Source organism: Astyanax mexicanus, chromosome 18 (genome assembly GCF_023375975.1).
Source record: "Astyanax mexicanus isolate ESR-SI-001 chromosome 18, AstMex3_surface, whole genome shotgun sequence".
Classification (NCBI taxonomy): Eukaryota; Metazoa; Chordata; class Actinopteri; order Characiformes; family Acestrorhamphidae; genus Astyanax; species Astyanax mexicanus.
In genome coordinates, this window is record NC_064425.1 from 10893782 (window position 1) to 10905000 (window position 11219).

The 11219-nt window shown below is 39.2% G+C and overlaps 1 protein-coding gene across 2 annotated transcripts in view; it reads left to right on the forward strand.

Annotated features, from left to right (window-relative positions):
• Window positions 1-11219, forward strand: part of zgc:153039 (uncharacterized protein LOC767698 homolog) — a 77012-nt gene that overhangs the window by 35654 nt on the left and 30139 nt on the right. For both annotated transcript variants that reach the window (XM_049467140.1, XM_049467141.1), the window contains exon 8: window positions 1369-1451. In XM_049467140.1, the coding sequence (XP_049323097.1) occupies window positions 1369-1451 (83 nt within the window). The remainder of the gene's footprint in view (window positions 1-1368; window positions 1452-11219) is intronic.

Below are 11219 nucleotides of genomic sequence, written 5' to 3' on the forward strand. Positions count from 1 at the left end.
AACACACGTGCAGTTACAGGGGTTGGACAATGAAACTGAAACACCTGTCATTTTAGTGTGGGAGGTTTCATGGCTAAATTGGAGCAGCCTGGTGGCCAATCTTCATTAATTGCACGTTGCACCAGTAAGAGCAGAGTGTGAAGGTTTAATTAGCAGGGTAAGAGCACAGTTCTCCTCAAATTATTGCAATGCACACAACATTATGGGTGACATACCAGAGTTTAAAGGACCAATTGTTGGTGCACGTCTTGCTGGAGCATCTGTGACCAAGACAGCAAGTCTTTGTGATGCATCAAGAGCCATGATATCCAGGGTAATGTCAGCATACCACCAAGAAGGACAAACCACATACAACAGGATTAACTGTGGACGCAAGAGGAAGCTGTCTGAAAGGGATGTTTGGGTGCTAACCCGGATTGTATCCTAAAAACATGAAAACAACGGCTGATCAAATCACAACAGAATTCAATGTGTACCTCAACTCTCCTGTTTCCACCAGAACTGTCCGTCACCACAATAAATTATTGTGGTCTAAAACCAGGTGTTTCAGTTTCATTGTCCATCCCCTGTATATAACCTGTACAACTATTATTAATCTGTACCAATGCAGCTTCACCAGTAGTTACACTGTTATTAAATGATTAACATGTTACTACACAGTTATTAGAGACACTTATGATAAAGCGGGACACAGTTTTGTCATTTAAATAAATCAATTAATCAATTATTATAAGTAAGTAAATTAATCTATCTAGCTTAAAAGCTGACATTATTAGTATTTCAACTTGTGTTTCTGAATTATAAATTAAATAAACTTTTATTTATAGATCTGAATCCAAAAATGTATACATCTGACTTTTTTTCATCTGACTATCTTAAGATATTTTTAAACTCATCCACATTAAAAACACACTATAAACATACAGTAACTGTACATCAATAGAGACAAGGAATAAGGTAACTGTTTCCAATAAAGTGACCGAATGTGAGCTTGCAGCCGTGTGCCAGTGCTCCGGGTGCAGGTGTGTGTGCATGTTAGTGTGTATAATTCGCTGAACTCGATGTTTGACGTCACATCTTTTGATGGATGGGATGAGGATAAACGAGTGCAGGATTGAGTGACGGACTCCTTTTGCCCTTCACCCGCAGTCTGCTCTCCTCTCCCTCGCTCTTTTCTCCTCCGGCAGGTCTGCAGAACCGCGGCTCTGTACCGGGCCGGCCCGCCGTTCCCTCAGAATCTCCTTACAGCTCTTATCACTGAAAAAGATGGATTGACTCTATTAAAGCAGCATTAAAGTGCTCTTTCTCTCTCTCTTTCTTTATCTCATTCTTTCTTTGTTTCTTTATTCTCTCTCTCTCTCTCCACAGGTAAAGTCCTGTCCCCTGCTAAGAAAACCTCCGCCAGTGGGAACCCCTGGGCCTCAGTGCTTATCTCCTGGTTCCTCGTGCAGGTGAGATATAGAGAACAAGGAATGAAGGAAGGTCCAAACTTTTTAAAGTTTTTTTTTTTTTTTTTTTACTACAGGTGAGCTTCTAAAGATGTGAGCTGGTATACAGTCATATTTATACATTTATACCTCAACGTATTTTAAATCATGTGACAGACGGGAATAGTGAGACCGTGCTTATGTATTAATGCTCTTACTCACCAATAAAGCCCCAATACCGAGCTCGAGAGTGAGAAAGAGAGGGCGCGAGAACGACAGAGAGAGAGAGAGAGAGCATTAGAGCGAGACAGAGAGAGAAAAAGCACAAAAGAGTGTGCAAGAAAGTGCAAGAGGGAGTACGAGAGAGAAAGAGAGTAAATTGTGAGAATGTGTGAGAGAACGAGAGCAATAGAGAGAGCACAAAACGAGACAGAGAGAGCGAGAGCACGAGTGAGTGTGCAAGAGAGAGTGTAAGAGAGAAAGAGAGAAAGAGTGAGATTGTGAGAGAGTGTAAGATCAAGAGAGAGTGTGAGAAAGCACAAGACAGAAAAAGTGGAAGGGTAAGAAACAGAGAGCGAGAGAGAGTGCGAGTGTGCAAGAGTGAGCAAGAGAGTGAGAGAGTGAAAGAGAGATTGTGAGAGAGAAACAGAGAGCGAGTGTGAGGGCAAGACCAAGAGTGCGAGTGTGCAAGAGAGAGCAAGAGACAGAGTGTGAGAGTGAAAGAGAGATTGTGAGAGAGAAAGAGAGCGAGAGAGAGAGAGCGAAAGAGACACTGCTACACTGTGATGCTCAGTGTTGTAATCAGCATTTGGGCTGATGTTTTTGAGTGATGCACTCTTGAGAGAGGATTCCGGTTAGTGTTCTGATACTCACTGTTTGATGCACTCTGAAGAGAGGTATCCGGTTAATGGTGTTAAAATTTTTTTATACTGCTTCCTCCAAACGAGATGTTAGTTTTACACATTCTACAAATATAAGTGTTTTAAAACAATGCAATGGTTGTTTGGCACATGGAGTGGATTTTAGCACTGGGTTTCTTCAGCCATGTACGGTAATCTAGCAACTATTTATTAGGGGTGGAATATTCATACATAATGTTCATAAATAAAAAATAATATGCAATATGATTGAAAATAAATTAGTAAAAGTTGTGTATAATATATTTAGTCTTCCATAATTTGGCCGAACACCGGATGTTTTTTTTTTTTTTTTCTCGCCATTTTCAGCCAAATGTTTTATCTTGCTAAACGTTCAGTGTATACCTAGTGGTAAAGCCGTAGATAAGAAATGATAGAGTGATGGAGATGGATGGATGATAAAGGGATGGAGGGGCTGTAAAGAATAAAGGGGGGGTGCTACAGCGGAGGACAGGCTGACTGATATTGATGGTGGTCGGGTAAGCCAACACTGATATTAAGGTGACGAGGTTAACCTGCCGAGTCAACACACTGCACTGCAGACTACCTCATCTGCATCTGATTAGCATTTCTCCCACCCTCATTAGCATACCAGCCTTCCCTTAATGATCTGTTTCCCATTAAAGCTCTGCGCCAGGCTCCGCCCCCTCCTCATCACCCCCCTCCTCGTCTCTGTTCAAGAGGCTCTTTAGAATCTCCTCATGTCTTTATTATTACTGAACTGCTTCCTTAATCCAATTGATCTATTAGCGCATATTATTACTTCATTAGCATATTAACACCCAGCTCAACAGGGTTCTGAGTCCTTTCATATCTCACCCTTTCATTCCACTTTTCTCTCTCTCTCTCTCTTTCACTCTCTCTCTGTCTCTCTCTCTCTCTCTTTCTTTCTTTCTTGCATATTATTCTCAATTTTATTCCACATCACACTCTCTTTTCTCTCTTTCTTTTTTCGCTCTCTTTTTCTCTCTCTTAAACATTATTCTTCATTTTATTCCACATCACGCTCTCTCTTCCTCTTTTTCTTTTCTCTCTCTTTCTCTCTCTTTTTCTCTCTTTCAAACATTATTCTACATTTTATTCCACTTCACGCTCTCTCTTCCTCTTTTTCTTTTCTCTCTCTTTTTCTCTCTTTCAAACATTATTCTACTTTTTATTCCACTTCACGTTCTCTCTTTCTCTTTTTCTTTTCTCTCACTTTTCCTCTCTTTCAAACATTATTCTACTTTTTATTCCACTTCACGTTCTCTCTTTCTCTTTTTCTTTTCTCTCTCTTTTTCTCTCTTTCAAACATTATTCTACATTTTATTCCACTTCATGCTCTCTCTTTCTCTTTTTCTTTTCTCTCTCTTTTTCTCTCTTTTAAACATTATTCTATATTTATTCCACTTCACACACTCTCTCTCTTTTTTAACTCTTTTTTTTTCTCTCTCAAACATTATTCTTCATTTTATTCTGCTTCACCCTCTCTCTTTTTCTCTCTCTTTTTCTTTTCTCTCTCTTTTTCTTTCTCAAACATTCTCAATTTTATTTTAGTTTCTCACAACCTGTCTCTTTCTCCTCTTTCCTCCCTCAATCCTTCCATCTTTCTCTTTATTTCTTTTTTGCACTCTTATCCCTCTTTCTTTTTTTCTCTAATCCCTTTCTTTTTTCTTTCTCTTCCTTTCTTTTTCAATCATGCCCTTCTCTTTCTTTTTTCTTCACTCTGTCTTTGTCCTATTATTTCTCTCTTTCTCTCTCTTTCTCACGTTTCTCACACTTTTCTTCCATCTTTCTCTCTATTTCTTTCTTGTACTTTTACCTATTTTTTTCTCTAATGCCTCTCTTTTTCTTTCTCTCCCTTTCTTTCTTTTTTGCTCATGCCTCTCTCTCTCTTACACACTTTTTCTCTGTCTCTCTTTACCTTCCATTTCTTTATTTCTCTTTCACTTTTCTCTTTCTTTCCTCTCACACTTTTCTACTTCTCTACTTGACTCTGTCTGTCTCTCTCTCCGTTCTTCAGTTCAGTTGGCCCAGAATAGTTCTCTGATTGCGAGGGATGCTCCTCCATTAGCCATGAAGAGCACTGTGACATGACCCTGCGTACGCACACACACCTACACAGATTCTCTCTCACACACACACACACACACACACACACACCTACCTATCTGACCTGTGCTTTTGTGTTAATGCTCTGTCACGCTGTCTCATCTGCACTATTAAACTCATGATAACCTCCATTAGTAGGATCCTCACACACACACACACACACACACGCACACAAACACAGAAGAATGAATTGAAGCATATAAAGACGGCTCTTATACTTTAACAAGTAACTCAGATGAGTGTGTGTCCTTGGAGAGAACAGCATGTCCAGGATAGTGTGTGTGAGAGTGTGTGAGAGTGTGTGAGAGTGTGTGAGAGTGTGTGAGAGTGTGTGAGAGTGTGTGAGAGTGTGTGAGAGTGTGTGAGAGTGTGTGAGAGTGTGTGAGAGTGTGTGAGAGTGTGTGAGAGTGTGTGAGAGTGTGTGAGAGTGTGTGAGAGTGTGTGAGAGTGTGTAATAAGGTGGTCATGTCAGAGTGTATGCCTGCAAGAGTGAGACTATAAATGTGGCCTTTAAATTGCTGTACTATTACATCTGTATTAAGCCCATGTCCATTTTCACTCTTTTATCCCTTATGCGAGTAAGACTTATTCTTTTAGAGGCTCTAATTAGAGACTTGACTTAGACTTGTTTCACATTCATTACTCTGTAGGTAGAAGTATAGATTCTAGGGTTTAAAATACTTGTGTAGAATTTAAAGTATCAACTCAAGCTTTTCACTCTTTAAGTAAAAGTGTAAGTACTGAATTCAAAACTACTTAAAGCATAAAAGTAAAATAAGGGTAAAAAAATGCCATTAAGGACAAAATCTAAGGCCAAACTACAGAGTCCTATAGTGCTCTACCCCCCCCCCCCTCCCCAAAACACAATTTTCTTAAAGCCATAATGACTATAATGTTATATTAAAATGTTAATGTTGATAAATTTGGGATTCACTAGGCTCTCTGTTTCAGCTGCATATATGTCGGAATGGTGCATGTTTGTACTTCTCTTCCAATCATCGTCTTGTATTCACACCTATGACTTGAATTGGTCTTAACCTCTAAAATCTCAAGACTTGATTCAGACTTGTTCTTTAAAAACTCGAAACTCAACTCTGACTCAAGCCTGAGACTCTGCTCTCGCATGCCGGTGGCTCAAGACTCATTTTCCACTTTCCGTTTTCCTTAATGAACTAAAAAAAAAACTAGACATTTTCCATTTTCAGAACAATTATTTTGATTTTGTGTTTGAACCAGTTTTATCAATTTATAGTCTAACCGTCAACTAAGCACAGTGCAGCTTGATTTAGGGCGTGTCAGTCTTTACTATCGCGACAATGGAGGAAAGTAGGCCTTGTGCGACTCAAAACGCTCAAACACATGTACTAATTCTCCTAATTAATCATCAAAGAGCCAGAAGCGCTCTGATTTTGGCGGATTGCTGTTTTAACGGTGCAGCTACCTGAACGTGTCCAGCAATTTTTTAGCAGAGGAAACAAACATGCTCATTCTGATTTATTTATTCTGTTTATTAATGATGTAAAAGTTTACATTGCAGCCATCTGGCATGCACTATGGGTTTGTGCACCGCTGTGTGTTCACATTGGTGATGCACTTGTCAACAATTCATTGCCAAGATAGCAATGAACGTCTCACTGGTGATGTCTCTCTAGGTTGAATTCAGATCACCCCGCCCATCAGTGTAGATATATTCAGAAGCACTGTTGCTAATTAAATGATGCAGGCGGAAGATGTTTAAATAGACTGTTCTCAGGGTGTAAGATAGCAATGAGCAGCGCAATGCTTCTTGCATCTTGCACAGGAAGTGAGATTGGACCTTTAATAGGTTATTCCAGAACTGTTCAGCATGTTCTGATGGTTCGTTTTTGCAATGATCGTGTGTGTGTGTGTGTGTGTGTGTGTATGTGTAATTCCTACTCCAACACGTCAGGAGAGATTTAAATACCTGGAATGCTTTGGGAGAGAGCTTTTAGGCGGGAGTGATAAATGGAAGATGATTCAGCACTCTCACTTTTTTTTTTTTTTTTTTTTTTTTTTACACACTGTGTGTGTGAGTGGAAGTGTCATTTAATGCTAGGCAACAGTACATTGTGCAGCATACACACACTCATACACACTCTCATGCTTATACACGTATAGATTGATGATAAGTACATTAAGGTCAATAACCTGATCAGCAATCAAATCTTTTATATTGTAGTAAACAGTAAATATAACATTTGGAATAGTGTTTGACCCCTGGTTTGAGGACGTCATTAAGATCAGGGTCAGTAGATCAAAATTGCTGATTCTTTTATTCCTTATTTAATATGAAACTGCATATAATGGTGATTATCATGATCATGGTTTTTAAATGGCACCACATTTGCACTTTATTCTACTGCTTGTTTTGCTTTATGCAGGTCACCCAATGACCAGCTCATTTCTACACACTGTCTAAATGGAAATACATTAAAGCAGCTTTAATACACAGTTATATCTTCAGCTTCAGCTTAAACTTGCTTAAATCCCAGCATTTGTTTGCATTGTTTTTTGTTTTGTTTTTTACCCATTTTTTTATAGTGCCATTATTTTTTTTTTCATGCCAGAGGCAGGCGATTGTTGACTAATGTAACTAAAGTTGCAGTGTTTACCTGTATATAGGTGTTGGCTACTCAGATGTTGCTAGGTGGTTGCTAGGTTGTTCCTAGGAGGTTCCTGAAGTGTTACTAGATGGTTTCTAAGGTTGTTACTAATTGGTAAAATGCAAATATGGTTGACTAATACTATCACAAGCCACAAGCTGTGGTCATAAGCTTTTGGCTAAATTTTGGAGACCAAACACATTTGGCTAAATGTAACATCACGATGAATCTGGCACTTATCAGAACCGCCCCAGGAAAGGAAGAGCAAGAGTTGCCTCTATTGTACAGGACAAGTTCGTTAGCGTTAGCAGCCTCAAAAAAACGCAAGTAAACCGAGCTCATGGCTTATCTGTCTGTCTGGTATAATTACTATGTTATAAGACCTAAAAGAGAAACTGAAACACACCAAAAAACACACCAAAACAGTCTAGTAGGGGTGTGACGAGATCTCGTGGCACGAGATCTGAAAAGGGTAATGCTGCAGACCGGAGCCCCAGTGGGCGTGGCTAAAGGGCGGAGCATGTGTCAATAATTTTTCGACTGCAGCCAATCAGATACTACACTTTAAAACTTTTATTATTACTATCACTTTTTTATTAAGCCAATCATCAGACAGACTTAGCTGTCCATCATTTTTTACTGCAGCCAATCACCTTAACAGATCTGTCAAAAGAAGGCGGAAACCGCGGTGCTACCGGTTAAACGTAGGGCGATTTAAGCTTCTGAACAGCGATGAAGCTGAATGTGTATAAGTATTTTACAAAATACTATATTAACAGTTTAAAAACATGTATGTGCTACTGTAGTTAGTCCTGCCTATATGCCGCTCTTAAACAGAAGTAACTGAATGAAAACGTTAGAAAAGCCCTGACTTTAGATATTTTTAAATCAAAGATTAAAATACTCGTTTTTCTGGAATGGCACTTTCGTGTTTTTTTTTCTTTATTGCAGTAATTGCTTTAAATTGTGTACATATATACATACATATACGCAATTTAATGCAATTACTGCAAAACGAGTATTTTAATCTTTGATTTAAAAATATCTAAAGTCAGGGCTTTTCTAACGTTTTCATCCAGTTACTTCTGTTTAAGAGCGGCATAATAATAATAATAATAATAATACAGTTAAAAAGCTCTGCGCGACAGTATGTGCGCTCCGCGGTACAGTGCTCTTACTGTCCCAAAGATTCACAGCCCTAGTAAATACTGTAAGTAAATCCTACATGTGACTGTTTCATAGGCAGTTGCACTAATCTCTTAGCTCTGTACTGTATTAAAAAATGTTCTGTCTCTGTTTGCACTTCAAGCTTAGTCTTAATATGACTTGTTATGGTTATGCATAGTTAAATTACAAGTGATTTAGGAGAAAAAAACAAACCTTAATATGACTGGTTGTGGTTTGCACTTATTGTTTGCACTATATGAGACCTAGAAAAGTTTTTTTTTATTCTTAGTCTTATTTCTGTTTCTTATAGAATCAGTGTGTGAGAGAAACCAGTCTGTTAAGTTTGCTATTTTTCATTTTTGAAGTTTTCTTTAAAATTGTATTTTTAAAACTTGTCTCGTCTCGTTCTCGTGAACCCAGTATAGTGTCTCGTCTCGTCTCGTGATATTAGTGTCTCGTCACACCCCTACAGTCTAGGCTTCAAAGGGTTAAGTTACTACATGATTCCTTATGTGTTCCTTCTTAGTCTGGATGACTTTAGTATTAATTTACAACGTAAAAATCAGATGCAGTGTGTAAAGACTTTAAGCTTGGCTAGTCTTTTATCTTTCTATATGATAGGAAAGCCTAGCTTATTGATAGGGACAGGAAATGACTAAGCTGAGGAGAGGCTTTGGAAAGAACTGCAGTAGTTAGTTGTTGAGTTCAGATTAGATGAAGTTCTCTCAGAAGCTGGCAGCAGTGAGTTGCGGTGAGTTTGTGGTGCTGTTGAATGGAGTTTATTTTTTATTTGCGTGGCTCCGGGGTTAAAGACTCCTCCTGCTACACGCCAGCTGCACTCGCTTCCTCCAGGGTACATGACGTCTGCCAGTGTCTTTTCAAAATAAGCCCCTCTGGCAGCGTGGCAGTGTTTAGGTGTGTGTGTGTGTGTGTGTGTGTGTTTTAACCTCTCCACCTGCTGCATGCCTGCTGAATACAAACCCTCCAACATTCAGAGGTGGATTTTCCCCTGTAAAATAATGAAAGCAGCATCGGCTCCTCAGTCTCAGAGCTTCAGGGCTGATGTGCCGTGCAGTGCCTCGCTTTCTCCACCCCTGATCCAGATCATGATGGGCTTCATATGTGTCCACTGAGCTGTGTCAGGTGTATTCAAGGCTCCGTGTCCCAGAGGCCCTTCTTCTTTCATTTTTTTTCCCCCCATTGAGTAGAATCACATACTCTCTGAATCTACACTAAAATTTAACCAGGCAAAAAAAAAGTGTTTAAGCATTGATATGATTCATTCACCTGTCATGATCCTGTATAAACTACTGCTGTCAATCGACTAAAAAATAAATAAATCGACTAATCACCATTAATCCCCTTTTTCCTTCTTAACGGCGAAACTTTAAATAACGGATATTTCAATGTAAATGTATAGAATCAATGTATGATCATCATAATATGATTTGATTTATGTTCCGATATGATTAATTTGTAACTTTGATTTGTTTGTTTCTTTCTGAACTTTTTGCTTAATGCAAAATATTATGACTTGTTTAATTAACATCCAGAGAAATCCAGTGAAAAATGTTTTTAAATCGCAGAATGTATATCAAAGTAGCCAAATATTGGCATGGCAGTTTTTCAATATTGTGCAGCCCTACTGTAAAGCATGAGGGTGGGAGCATCATGTTGTTTGTTTACTTGCTTTTTCCCAGCAAGCACTGGCATTCCTATTATGAATGGATGGATGGATGGATGGATGGATGGAAAAACAAGTCAACAACATTGTTAAACTCAGAACACTTTCCTGGGGCGATCCTGATTAGAGCCAGTTTCAGCATCACACCATGGATGGATGGTTGGTTGGTTGGTTGGTTGGTTGACTGGATGGATGCATGGATGGTTGGTTGGTTGACTGGATGGATGGTTGGTTGGTTGACTGGATGGATGGATGGTTGGTTGACTGGATGGATGAATGGTTGGTTGACTGGATGGATGGTTGGTTGACTGGATGGATGTTTGAATAGATGGTTGGATGGATGGTTTGTTGGATCAATGGTTGGATTGTTGCTTGGTTGAATCGATGGTTGGATGGTTGGTTGGTTGATTGATTGGTTGGTTAGTTTGTTGGATAATGGAGCAAAATACAGAGAGATGCTTGACAACTTTCTGTACTTCTAAACTTGAGATAAACCTGGAAGAAACTTTACATTTCAAGAATGGTTAAAAAACTAGCATCAAAAACTGCAACAATTGTGAAACATTTTGATCCACAGGGATCTTCTTCCCAACCTGAAGGACATGGTGCAGATCTGAGTGAAGAATTGGAGATAATCACTGAAAAACAGTGAGCTAAGCTGGTAGGAAGGGCTGGATCTAGCAGGTACTGGTCTGAAGTGGTTAAACACCAGCGTTTTAACATTCTGTCCCATGTGATCCGAGGAACGGGAGGGAAGTGAAGTGAACTGGTTTGGTAGTTATCTGTGGAATATAGAAGACTGCAGGATGAAGGCTTCACACGACTCCTCTGATGTATCATTTAGCCGCGGCGCGCTGTGGAACCCCAGCTCCTGTCTTACTGCTGGTGTTTGCTTCCTTACAGATAATGAAATGGCAGAGAAATGTCAGACATGATACTCAGCCAATTCCTTAATTACACTGACCGAGAGAGAGGGAGAGAGAGAGAGCGTGTACGAGAAAATGGGAGAGAGAAAGCAAAAGGAGAGGGAGAGGGATAAAGACAAACTAAGTGAGAGACGCAAGAAGAGAGAAACAAGTAAGAGAAAAAAGAAAGCGGAGAAAAATAAGAAAGAAAAAGAGAAACAAGACAGAAAGAGAAACTAAAGAAAGGGTGATATCCAAGAGAGAAACAAGAAAGAGAGAAATCGAAGAGAGAAACAAAGAGAGAAATCAAAGAGAAACAAGAGAGAGAGAAACAAGAGAGAGAGAAACAAGAGAGAGAGAAACAAGAAAGAGAGAAATCAAAGAGAGAAACAAGAGAGAGAGAA